Raw genomic sequence first — 12,201 nt, forward strand, 5'->3', positions numbered from 1 at the left:
AATGTCACTGTATTAAAACATATTAAAATTGAAGAATAGTACTTTTCTAGTGCAGCAACTTGAATGTCACAATCTGCTTTTTGTTGCCTAGTTTCTTGCTGTAACCACAAGAGGGCGACAAAGACTGTCTGTATAATTAAACAATATATTCAGGTCTTTGTTTATTACATCAGATCACAGTCCAACTGTCTGAAAATTGATTTTAATGATTGAGAAAGATGCAAAAACACCTGCATGGTTATTAATGTCAGACTATAATTTCAGACTTTTTTAGAAGTGTATTCAAGATGGACATATCAATTATTAGTTAGAAAACAAAGTAGTTTTTATCACAATTTATTTAATCCCACAAAACAAGATAGAGATGTTTCAAATACAGATTTTATATGATTTAACTTTTTGCAAATTACTGATAATTTCTCACATAATAAAAAAACAAATCTGTTTTCACACAGAAATTTCTCATCATCATAAACAGTTTATACTGAAACACACATAAATATATATTTTGTAACAAATGTACAAAAAACACTTTTGCTGCAACTCATGTTTAAATGCACAGTTGAAACAATATGTTTACATACACTGTAGAAAAAGACAACCATTTTCCTCACTGATTCTGGCTGAAGCTTGTAAGAGAGTGTCGTAATCCACTGTGTCTTTAAACGAGTCCTGCACTGATATTGACTAAAAGCCCTCTCAGTGAGGAAGAAGCTGTTATTCTGAAAGCAATATAAAGCCAGATTATACTTTGCAAATGCACACAGGAACAGACATTCATTTCTGGAGATCTGTCATGTAGTTTCATAAAACCAAAATTGAACTGCATGGTCATAATAACTATTGTTACATTTAAGGACAAAGTGAGATGCTTGTACCATCCCAACTGTAAAGTACAGGAGTGGCAGTGTTGTGTTTTGCTGCAGGAGGGACTGCACTTCATTAATATAGGTGAAGAGGAAAAAACGTTATGTGGGAATATTGAAGAAACATTTCAAGACATCAGCCAGGAAGTTAAAACTTGGTTGCAAAAGGCTTTCCAAATAAACAGTAACTCATTTACACCAGTTCTGTCAGGAGGAATGGGACAAAATTCAAGCAAACTATTGTAAAATATTTGTCAAAATGTTTGACTTAAATCAAAAAGTTTTAAGGCAGTGCTACTAAATACTAAAAATAAAATACTTTTTTGACTTAAGTAAATTTATGACTTTGAAAGAAGTAATTAAAAACTCATTCTTTGGACATTTAACAAAAAGGGATAATTTGAGGAATTCTAATAACGACATGGACATAATGTAGAGGTGTGTTTCAGAAACTTAGGTTTCAAGAAGTTAGTTATATCCAGACTGAGTCCAGATAAGGCACAAAATTCCTTTGTTTGAGTCTATTTGATTATGTCATTTCAAATATGCAGCAAGATGTGAATATTGTGTTCATTTTAAAGAATGTCAAACTTTTTATTGAAAAAATTTGAAGGCTTACATTCCTTGAAGAAATGTATATGTGCTGTCTTGTATGTCAAAGTAATAAACAAAGATGCTGTGTGATGTGTTAGTTCTTGAGTAAATGTTGGGAATGACTCTCAGCTACTACATCGCCAAAGATGAGTTCATTATCTGCAAAACTGACTCAGTTAAAGCCATGTTTGTGTCTGCTTAGGACAATTAACTGTGACAACCATTTTAATTTGAGCTGACTCAAAAAGTTAATAAGATGTAGATGCAAACCCAGGGATTACTTTAAGTAAGATTACCCAAAATCTGTCCAGTGGTTTATGTGATATGTTGCTAAAAAACAGCGAAATGAAGCGAAATGAACCCACAATTCATGGAAGTGATAATAATGATAAAACAGAATCTCTTTAGTTCTTTCCAGCTTTAAATGACAGATTTACCCCTCTTGACCTCACACTGAGCTGTTTAAACCCAAAGCTCTTTTAAAAACCCTGTCTGCACTGTCAGCAAGTACGTTCAGAATATGACTTAAAGCTTTGTAGGTTCCTGCAGAAGAAAGTGCCATTGCTGCTGGGATTACAATTACTGAAATGAATCTGTCCGCTTTCTCTCCTGCTATTAATACACCAACACCTGCCATCTGACCTAAAACCTTCATGATGACAGCTGGGGTTATCTCTACTGCAGCCAGTGGTGACAAGATGACTTGTATCAGATCATCATATGGCACACCTGTGGTGTCAGCTAGTTTCTTCAGTGATGGGATATCAAGCCTAAAACTAACAACATACTGTTTGACAGCTGTAACTATGAGGCCTAAATCAACAGCAATAGAAACCCCTGGAACAGGTGCAGCTGCTCCAGCTGCAGATGCAGCAGCATGATACTTTATTTGGGACTGAAGATCTTCTTTCTTCTTGTTTATTACCTCCTGGTGGAAGTCTGACATGATCGTCAATGAAGCACGTCTCTTGAGTTCAGGAAGTTCTCTGTTGAAAGTTTGATGTAACCGAGGGAAATCATACAGGTGGCGATCAAAACTGCACAGCAGGAAGACCTGTGGAGACTTAAATCCTTCTTTCTGAAGACCTGTATTATAAGAAAAATACAATATCATTCAGATTTTAACTTTTAAATCACAGTGGTTAAATTTGATCATTTTTGAATGTCTATTTTGTGACAGATAAACAAGATTAAACAAACACTATTTTTCTAATGAAAAGATCAGATTTGAAACATTTAATTTAAAAAATATTGTGGTATGGGAAAAAAAGAGTTTGAAATATTTAAAAAAGAAATGGTGTGAGTTGGTAATTGTAGGGTGTTATTCAATATTAAATATTAAATAACAATAATAACAAAATTATTTTAAATACAAATGATAAAATAACAAATGTACCTTGAATGCAGTCTTTCCTGATTTGTTCCAGAGTCTCCTGTTCATTAAAATTCCTTTTACCTCTCGCCTCAGCTTGTAAATCATTGTCGATCTTTGAGCGAACAAAGTAGAACTTCTTCTCCATCTTCTGAATTGCCTTAGCAAGTTTCACATAATTTTTTCTGAAGCGAGTGTCTGAGATGATAACAAAGAAATCAAACTTCTCAGATCCTACAAGCTCCAGGTATTTGTCAGCTGGAAACCTTGTGGTACCAACACCAGGAAGATCCCAAAAGATAACATTGGGATACTCTGGGTGGGGGTATGAGCTGATGTCTGAGGTGGTTTCTTCAACACCAGTAGGAGCTGCTTCCTCATCATCGTTGGTCATCCCTCTAAAGTAATTAATAAACGTGGATTTACCAGAGCCAGTTTCTCCTGTGATGGCAATGTTGAGTGGAGTATTATTTTTCTGTTCTATATATTCTTTAATCTTTGCAACTGCTGCAGCAGGGTCAGTCTGCATCAGTGATTTAATCATTTCTATTTTCAACTTGTCATCCATGTTGACTCCTAAACAGAAGTATTAGAAAAATATGAAAGTTTTAATATTAATTCAAACCCAAGACAGGATGAGGAAAACTTGATTTGCAGCAAACACTAACACATAATTCTACAAAACAGGAAACACACATACTAGAAGTTTACTTTTACACTTTGCATCATTTGTGCTTCATTTGAGATGTGTACAAATCACAAAAACTATTTTAGTTGGACACAATTTTAAACATAGTTATGACTTTGACAACAAAAAAAAATTAAAAATTAAAATATTCCTATTAATAATATGATAAACAGCCATTTCTTCTCTCACAAAGTCTAACAAGAATTTCAAAATAATCAAATTACAAATTAATTAAAATGGAGTATATTTGAATAACAAAACTGTACACTGAACCACATTTTTGTTTTTTTAGTTTATGAATTCATATGAAAAGTAAGTTAGCCTGGATGCAGGTTTCGCCGAAGGCCGGATGTAGTACAAAAGGGGGCGGGGCTAAAGAGCACTCCGGAGAATTGGGACACACTATGCACTCAAACCCTTCAAGCATGAATGCGCATGTGAATGACATGAGGGTGGAATGGGGGTGGGGGGCGAGTATTGGGACCGGGCCCTTGTAACCCGTTGTTTTCTGTGTTTTGCAGTTCCTGCAAAAATAAATATGTTGCACGGGAGATGAGTTTGCCCATCATTTTCAGCTCTGTAACACAGCAAATTTAAAACTAATCTTTAATAAAAAAAACACTAAATACTAGTTTGTTTTTAAATAATCTTAAATCTGTTCATCTGCAGCAGCAGCAAACAAATATATTACATTATTCTGGACAAATAAAAAGAGATTTTAAAGTGTCTACTTTTAACTGACAGATATATAAAATCAAATCAAAGGAGAAAAAAAACATTTCAGTAAATTGTTGGAACATCTAAAATGTAGGTCTTTTTCCCTCTATATACTTTCACAAAACTGTAAAAAAAAAAAAATCACCAAGCATCAAACTATGAGTAAAAGAGCTACTCACTTAGAAATCTTCTGAAACTTGAACACTGGAGCAGAAACAGCACAGTTCTGTCTTACACTTTGTAGATCTGAGAATAAATCAGGCAACTAGTCAGATTAAGTTGAACTTAAATCTCTGAAGTATCCTGTAACAGGGAATCTTCTGTAGGAGGTGGCTTTATAAAAAACACAGAAGTGAAAGAGAAACCAAACATATTTAAGTTTTAAAGTCCCTCTGTGGGCTGCCAGTATGTATGACTCAAACATTATCATGATAATCAAGATAAACCTGTTTTCATGGGTGCGTTGGGAAATATTTTCATTCAAATGCAGAACACAATGATCCAATGATAGCAGTGCACAAAAAGTTCTGAAAATTTTAAACATCCACACAAATTAATAAAACTATAAAAAAATATTCTGCCTCAAATCCAGGCAAATGTGAAGCAAAACAAGTCAACTTTCAATGCAAACATTTATTCCTTCATGTAAAAGGTGCTTCTTTGATTCAGCATTTCAGATGGTGAGCACTGTCTAAATTTATTTTATAATAAAAATAAAAGGTTAGAAAAGTCTAAGACGCACCCACACAAATTCAAAAATTCATGCAAATATACAGTCTGAAATCCAGGCAAATATGAGGCAAAACAAGTCAACTTTCAATGTAAACATTTTACAGTCAAATGTTTACACAGTCAGTGAGAGAATGAATGGTTGTTTGTCTCTATGTGTCTCTGTGAATGACTCGTGACCTGTCCATGGTGTCCTCTGCCTCTCTCACAGTGGTGGCTGGAGATAGGCACCAGCTCCCTGTGGGTACGATCAAGATTTTAGTTTTTGTTGTTGTTTATTTTTGTATCTTTTGTGGTTATATAAAGCTCATCTTGATATCTTGTTGTCCATGCATAAGAGGTCCACTGGACTAGTTTTAAAAAAAAAACTAAATCTGCCTTTTGTGGCAGAGGAGAGAGAACTGACCATCTAGACAAGTTTTCTTTCATTAAAAAACATCCAGAAGATCTTGTCCTAAAAACTCACAAAAGTGTTTCAAAAAATGTTGGGCCTGAAAATAGGTTATGTACTTTGGTTTCAAATTATGCTGTATAATAATTGTAAAGAAAATAAAAGTTCCTACTTCACGGATTTTGCCTATCACAGGCTCTTTTTGGAACGCAACCCCCATGAAAAATGAGGGATCACTGTAATCTAAAAACATCCAGTTTCACCCTAGATCCCAAAGCGTTAATAGCTAATTTTGATTTATGTGGTGTAACACAGCAGTTATCAGATTCCAGCAATTCAGTCAAAGCAAGCTGGCAAATATCTTGATCATATTGAGCTCCCTAAGAGTTTGAAACGTGTGTGTGTGTGTGGTCCAAAAACCCAGGATTATTTGTTCAGAGCGCAAAGCCGAAACCAGACACGGAGGCGTAACTATCCGCAGCTTCAACCTGCGTCTTACAAAAGAAGACGTAATTCTGTTATTTAAACCGAAATAATTCCCCTTATACTGACGGTTCTGGTTTCGACCCACTCTGGACATTTTGGTGTGGCTGGAGCATACTGTCAAAACCCCAGGATTATTTGTCCAGAGCGGAAAGCCGAAACCAGACACGGAGGCGTAACTAAAGGCAAGTGAGTTTATTTACAGGTGGTGCCAATATATACAGTGAGCAGGTCTCGGGAGTAGTCTGTAAGGCAAGAAGAACTGGGTGAGTCTCGGGTACGATTTTGGTCAGTGTAGTTCAAAAGGATGAAGGAAATAATGTCTCTTGTTCTCTTACAGATCTAGGAGGTGATTTACTGTGCAGAGGAGGTGAGGAATAGTTCCAGAGCGATCCAGGAGATGACGAGCCAGTTCCAGCAAAGGTAAGTATCCGACAGGTTCCAGGTAAGTTCTTATAAAGGTCCGCAGTCTTGGCGTGGCAAAAAACCTAAGTTTCAGGCAAGACAAAGAACGTAATTAATACACAGAGCATAACTGAGGTTAGACGCTGAGGCGGAGAATCTAACCCGGAAGGTTTGATGCTCCAGCGAAGATCTGGTCTCAGCCTGAGGCTTAAATGCTGGCTGGTCTCGTCAGCAAAATCAGGATCACCTGTGAAGTGGAGGTTAGTGACGCCGCCCAAGGGCGGAGCTAAACCCAGATCCTCACAGGGGGGCAACAAGTAAAACTTACTTTTTTTTTTTTTTGAGCAATCAAGTCTTCAGGGGTTGTCCTACTATTCTGCTATTCGTTACATTCTAACAGTTTCTAACTTATTACAGACCATACAGAGTCTACATTAGTTTTTACCCAGTCTGGATGTCAGTTCTTCAGTAACACCTGGACCTGTTGGAAGGTGCCTTCTCTGCAGCCACTATTGTTGAGACGTGGATGGTTGGATCATCATTGATCCACCTAGTAACACTTTCCCAGGTTCTTGATCATGTTAAAGTTAAAGCAGGAATTTTCTGCCACACCGTTCTGAAGAATCCAACCCTTTGACTCAGACTCTGGAACACCAAGCAGGGTAATGTTGTTCATGGCCATCTGCAGGTACCTGATCAGACCCAGCTTCTGTCTAGTTCTAAAAAGGTTACCTTTGTGGCATATTCCTATATAACAATATCATTTTAATAAATCCTATTAAAACTGAAGTAAGGGACTTTTTAGTGCAACAAGTATAATGTCACAATATGTTTTTCTTTTCTGACAAGTTTCTTGCTGTAACCACTAGAGGGCGACAAAGACTGTCTGTGTAATTGAACAGAAGATATTTTAGTCCTTTACTTTTTACATCAGATCACAGCCCAACTGTCTGAAAATTGGTTTAAATGATTGTAAAAGATACAAAAACACCCGCGTGGTTATTAATGTCAGACTATAATTCAGATTTTTGTTTTAGAAGTGTATCCAAGATAAACATATCAATTTTTATTTATAAACCAAGTAGTTTTAATCACAATTTATTTAATCATACAAAACAAGATAAAATTGTTTCCAATGTAGACTTCATATGATCTATTTTTTTTATAATGAGAGAGATCTTTTTTATTACTTTCTACAAGGTCACAAGTTTACATATAATTTATGTGAACTTGTCAATAAAAAAGTCAATTAGATGTGATGACCATCTTAATTTGAGCTGACTCAAAAAAATAATCAGATGTAGATCCACACCCAGTGATTAGATTCAGAAAGATTCATTAAAATATGTCCAGTGGTTTATGTGATATTTTGCTAACAGGATAAGTGCCAATAGTGGCACTTACAAGATCATGATTACCTGATGACCTTCCTGGCAGTGATAACGATGATAAAATAGACTCTTTTTACTTCATTCCAGCTTTAAATGAGACATTTAGCCTCACTGACATCACTCTGAGCTGTTTAAACCCAAAGCTCTTTTAAAAACCCTCTCTGCATCCTCAGCAAGCATGTTGAGAAAATGACTTAGCGCTTTGTAGGTTCCTGCAAAAGAAAATGCCGCTGCTGCAGGGATTCCAATTATTGGAATGTATCTAAATGCTTCCTCTCGTGCCATTAATGAAGCAACACTTGCCAACTGACCTAAAACCGTCATGATGAGCTCTGGGGTTATGTTTACTCCAACCAGTGGTGACAAGATGACCTGTTTCAGATCATCATACGGCACATCTGTGGTGTTAGCTAGTCTCTTCAGCGATGGGATATCAAGCCTAAAACTAAGAACATAACGTGTGACAGCTGCAGCTATGACGCCTATATCAACAGCAAAAGAAAGCTCTGGAACTGGTGCAGCTGCTCCAACTGCAGATGCAGCAGCAAGATACTTTATTTTGGAATGAAGAGCTTTTTTCTTCTCATTTATCACCTCCAGGCTGATGTTCGGCATGGCCATCAGTAAAGCACGTCTCTTGAGTTCAGAAAGATCTCTTTCTAAAGTTTCATGTAACAGAGGAAAATCATACAGGTGGAGATCAAAACTGCACAGCAGGAAGACCTGTGGAGAGTCAAATCCTTCTTTCTGAAGACCTGTATTATAAGCACAATACAATATATTTTAGATTTTAACTTTTACATCACAATGGTTAAAATTTATCATTTCTGAATGCCCTATTTTGTGACAGATATGACGAAACAAACACTGTTTTCCTCATCAACAAAACAGATTTGAAACAATTCACTTAAAAATATTTTGGTTTTGGTACAAATACTTTGAAATAAATAAAAAAGAAATGGTGTAAGTTGGTAATTGTGGGGTGTTAGTCAGTATTTATACAAAACAAATGTCTTAGAGAAATTTTGCATGTAATGATTTAAACATAATCCTCCTGAAGTCCTCGTAACTAAAGAGAGAGGAAGCCCTTGTAACTCTGGGTCCATTTGACCCAAAGGCCACAGAAGGGTTTAAAAAAAATATATTAAATCCAAATGATAAAGTAAAAAATGTACCTTGAATGCAGTCGCTCCTGATTTTTTGCAGAGTCTCCTGTTCATTAAAATTCCTTTTACCTCTCGCCTCAGCTTGTAAATCATTGTCGATCTTTGAGCGAACAAAGTAGAACTTCTTCTCCATCTTCTGAATTTCTTTAGCAAGTTTCACATCATTTTCTCTGAAGCGAGTGTTTGAGATGATAACAAAGAAATCAAACTTCTCAAGTTCTACAAGCTCCAGGTATTTGTCAGCTGGAAACTTTGTGGTACCAATACCAGGAAGATCTGAGAAGATAACATTGGGATACTTTGGATGGGGGTATTCTTTGACGTCTACAGTGGTTTCTGTAACACCAGTAGGAGCTGCTCCCTCATCATCGTTCTTCATCCCTCGAAAGTAATTAATAAAAGTGGATTTACCAGAGCCAGATTCTCCTGTGATGGCAATGTTGAGTGGAGTATTATTTTGTTTTTCTATAAATTCATTAATCTTCACAGCTGCTGCAGCAGGGTCAGTCTTCATCAGTGATTTAATCATTTCTATATTGAACATAACATCCATGTTGACTCCTAAATTGAAGAAGAAAAAGATGAAAGTTTTCAGATTAAATCATACTCAAAATGTTTTGCAGCAAACACTAACACAATCCTACAAAACAGGAAACACATCCTAAAGATTTACTTAGACACTTTGCAACATTTGTGCTTCATTTGAGATGTGCAGTTACTGTCTACACAAATCACAATAAACTGTCTTAGTTGGACAAAATTTTAATAATAGTAAGTCTCAGCTCTTTCAGATGTTACTAGAACACTTGGGAGGTTGAGGCTGAGGTGCTAAGTAGAAGAGTGGTTTAATGAACCAACTTCAAGTTCAACTCTTTTTCTTATCACAGTACATAGGAATTTTTGAAACACCAGTGTTTAATAAAGTACTAGTTTGTGTCTTAATTCTTAAATGTTTTCAGCTGCAGCAGCAGTGTCAATCCCTATCAGTTAATTTGCTTGTTCAGGATGATTAAAATTTATTAGACTGTGCATGGAAACCACTGAAAAGAAGAAGTGGAAAAAAAATACTGTTACATTATTCTGGACAGATAGAGAGAGGGACTTTAGAGTATCTACTTGTAACTTACACTTTGAAGATCTGAGAATAAATCAGGCAAACAGTCAGATTAAGTTGAACTGAAATCTCTGAAGTATCCTGTTACATCTGAAGATGGTCAGATGTAACACAGAAACTTCTGGGGGAGGTGGCTTTATAAGAAACAGAAGTGGAGGAGGAACCTAACAACCTTTAAAATTTTCTGACAGATATGAAATGTTCAAACAAGCCCTGACTGCTTTTTGCTTGTTATACTTTCAGTTTTACAGTTTTATGGTTTTACCTTCTAAACCTCTGATGAATATAATCCAAAGACACATTAAACTGCAATCAAAGACTCTTTATTATCTGGTGCCAGAGAGACAATTACACAAGCAGACGCTTCTGCACGTCCCCCTCTGTCATGAGGATGAGTTATATGTTCACTTATACGTGGATGTAACCAGTACTGTTAGCGCCTCTTTATCTTACAGGAAAATGTTTCTACACATCTCTATGGCTAACAGCTCATTCTGCCGTGCCTGTGGTGTGATCACACTATGTCAAGTTGAGATAAGAAAACTGTCAGTCGCAAAGGTCACTTTCTTTCACTGTGTATGGGTCGCAGCTAACACACACACTCAAAATAACTGCATTAATAGACAAATGAAATAAAACAAAGCATCTCCACAAAACAGGCTTCTGTTTAGCCGTTTCTTCTCACACAGGAAGTTAGCAGAGAATTCTGCAGAGCTTAAAACAGTAGTAAGAGTAAGTACACTCTTCTTTTCATCTGCTAGTTTAAATGGTGTGTAAATATATTTCATTTTGTTTTTGCACTTGAATTTCTACAGCGTTTTATTTTTTAGGGGATTTTTTTGTTTTAAATTTTTCTGTTGTTTTTTTAAAGAGGGACAATGCACATTAATCAAACACAAGCACAACAAAAGCACAATGTAAATGTGCCAGATTAAGCCATGTAGGCTAATTTTAAGATATCTAATTGTTAAAATCCCTTCTTATTCTCTGTGCCTTGCACAGGAGAGACCTGCTCCTTCTATTTAAAACATAAAGTGACTTTTTTTTTTATTTTTCAGCAGTAATATTTACTTGAGTAGATTTCTACATGGTTAACTTTTACATAAAGAAAATTTCATCATAATAACTGTTTTTACTTTAGCTGTTTCATTTATTTCTTTGATGCTCACATCCTGTTTCTGCACTTCTTTTGTGAAGTGCAACACCCATATAAAAACCACAACACTTATCTTAAAACTTAAACATGAAGCTCTGTTTTCTGTTACCAGTTGACAGACACCATTTTTGAATTGAGTTTATAAAAAATGACCAACAGTAACTCAGCTTGACAGAGAGAAAATTGAATTTTAGCATCAAGGTTATTCTCAAAGTGCTGTTTGCTGAAAACTTGTATCAAGTAAGAAATAAGAAGGTACAGGAAATGCTCACATCCTGTTTCTGTACCTCCTTTTGTGAACTGCAAGATCCATTTAAAAACCACCAAGCATGAACGGAAATGAAAAGCATTCTGAAGCTAACAGCTAAAAGGTGCTTGTTTTCAGTGTCTCTCATTTAAAAAAAACAGAGTAATTAAAAATTATTAAAGATTGAAAAACAAAAAGAAAAAGAAGAAAATATCTTTGTCTGTTACCAGCAGACAGAGGCACCATTTTGAAACAGAGTCTATAAAAATGACCAACAATAAACCAGTTTTGTTAGGATTGGAGTATTACGAGTTATTGTTTGGTAATCATTTCATCATGTTTATGAGGCACCTTCATATCTTTCTGACCTTCAGCATCTGTATGTCCCACCTCAGGCTCTCAGATCTCAGGGTACTGGCCTTTTAACAATCCCTACAGCCAAAAGACAAACTGTAGGAGAGCATGCCTTTTCCTTTTGTGCCCCATCTGTTCTGTGGAGGTTTAAAGCAAAGTTAAAGACCCATTTGTTCACTCTGTCCTATACATTTTAAATCCTATTCCTTTGTTTTATTGGGTTTTTATCTGTACTTGTTTTTTATATTTTCACTGCTTTTATATTTTTATTGTTTATATCTTCTTGTAAATGTTCAGTGCTTTGGTTGAAAGCGCTTTATAAAGTTATCATTAGGCCCGAGCAGCGACAGCGCTGCGAAGGCCTATTGTATTTCGTGGAATTCTTATTCTTCTTATTAGGCCCGAGCAGCGACAGCGCTGCGAAGGCCTATTGTATTTCGTGGATTTCTTCATTATTATTTTTCCGCGTCTTTCCGCGGCTCTTTGGACGACTTCCCATATTCAAAAACTCACCAAACTTCACCGAAA

The 12,201-nt window shown here is 35.9% G+C and overlaps 2 protein-coding genes across 4 annotated transcripts; both read right to left on the bottom strand.

The window, feature by feature from the left end:
* Positions 1–320: 320 nt before the first annotated feature.
* Positions 321–6,558, bottom strand: LOC108245081 (interferon-inducible GTPase 5-like). 3 transcript variants are annotated; one of them, XM_037977981.1, is made up of 5 exons: positions 6,408–6,558; positions 6,179–6,328; positions 4,417–4,483; positions 2,857–3,408; positions 321–2,546 (listed from the first exon to the last, which is right to left on the bottom strand). In XM_037977981.1, the coding sequence occupies exons 4-5, from the start codon at positions 3,398–3,400 to the stop codon at positions 1,909–1,911; spliced, it is 1,182 nt and encodes a 393-aa protein (XP_037833909.1). In that variant the 5' UTR covers positions 3,401–3,408; positions 4,417–4,483; positions 6,179–6,328; positions 6,408–6,558; the 3' UTR covers positions 321–1,908. The 3 variants fall into 3 exon arrangements, with proteins under 3 accessions (XP_037833909.1, XP_037833911.1, XP_017287208.1); XM_037977983.1 differs by having other exon boundaries at positions 2,857–4,044; XM_017431719.3 differs by having other exon boundaries at positions 6,179–6,518.
* Positions 6,559–7,608: 1,050 nt separating this feature from the next.
* On the bottom strand, positions 7,609–9,446 carry LOC108245076 (interferon-inducible GTPase 5-like). The gene is made up of 2 exons (XM_017431714.3): positions 8,812–9,446; positions 7,609–8,391 (listed from the first exon to the last, which is right to left on the bottom strand). The coding sequence occupies exons 1-2, from the start codon at positions 9,353–9,355 to the stop codon at positions 7,754–7,756; spliced, it is 1,182 nt and encodes a 393-aa protein (XP_017287203.2). The 5' UTR covers positions 9,356–9,446; the 3' UTR covers positions 7,609–7,753.
* Positions 9,447–12,201: the final 2,755 nt, after the last annotated feature.

Source organism: Kryptolebias marmoratus, linkage group LG10, assembly GCF_001649575.2.
Source record: "Kryptolebias marmoratus isolate JLee-2015 linkage group LG10, ASM164957v2, whole genome shotgun sequence".
In the NCBI taxonomy this organism is placed as follows: Eukaryota; Metazoa; Chordata; class Actinopteri; order Cyprinodontiformes; family Rivulidae; genus Kryptolebias; species Kryptolebias marmoratus.

Bases quoted from the DNA above. Each gene is read 5' to 3' on its own strand.
- LOC108245076 (XM_017431714.3), bottom strand. From the start codon at position 9,355: ATGGATGTTATGTTCAATATAGAAATGATTAAATCACTGATGAAGACT. The intron at 8,392-8,811 runs GTACATTTTTTA...CTTATAATACAG, and splicing joins CAGGAGCGACTGCATTCAAG to GTCTTCAGAAAGAAGGATTT.
- LOC108245081 (XM_037977981.1), bottom strand. From the start codon at position 3,400: ATGGATGACAAGTTGAAAATAGAAATGATTAAATCACTGATGCAGACT. The intron at 2,547-2,856 runs GTACATTTGTTA...CTTATAATACAG, and splicing joins CAGGAAAGACTGCATTCAAG to GTCTTCAGAAAGAAGGATTT.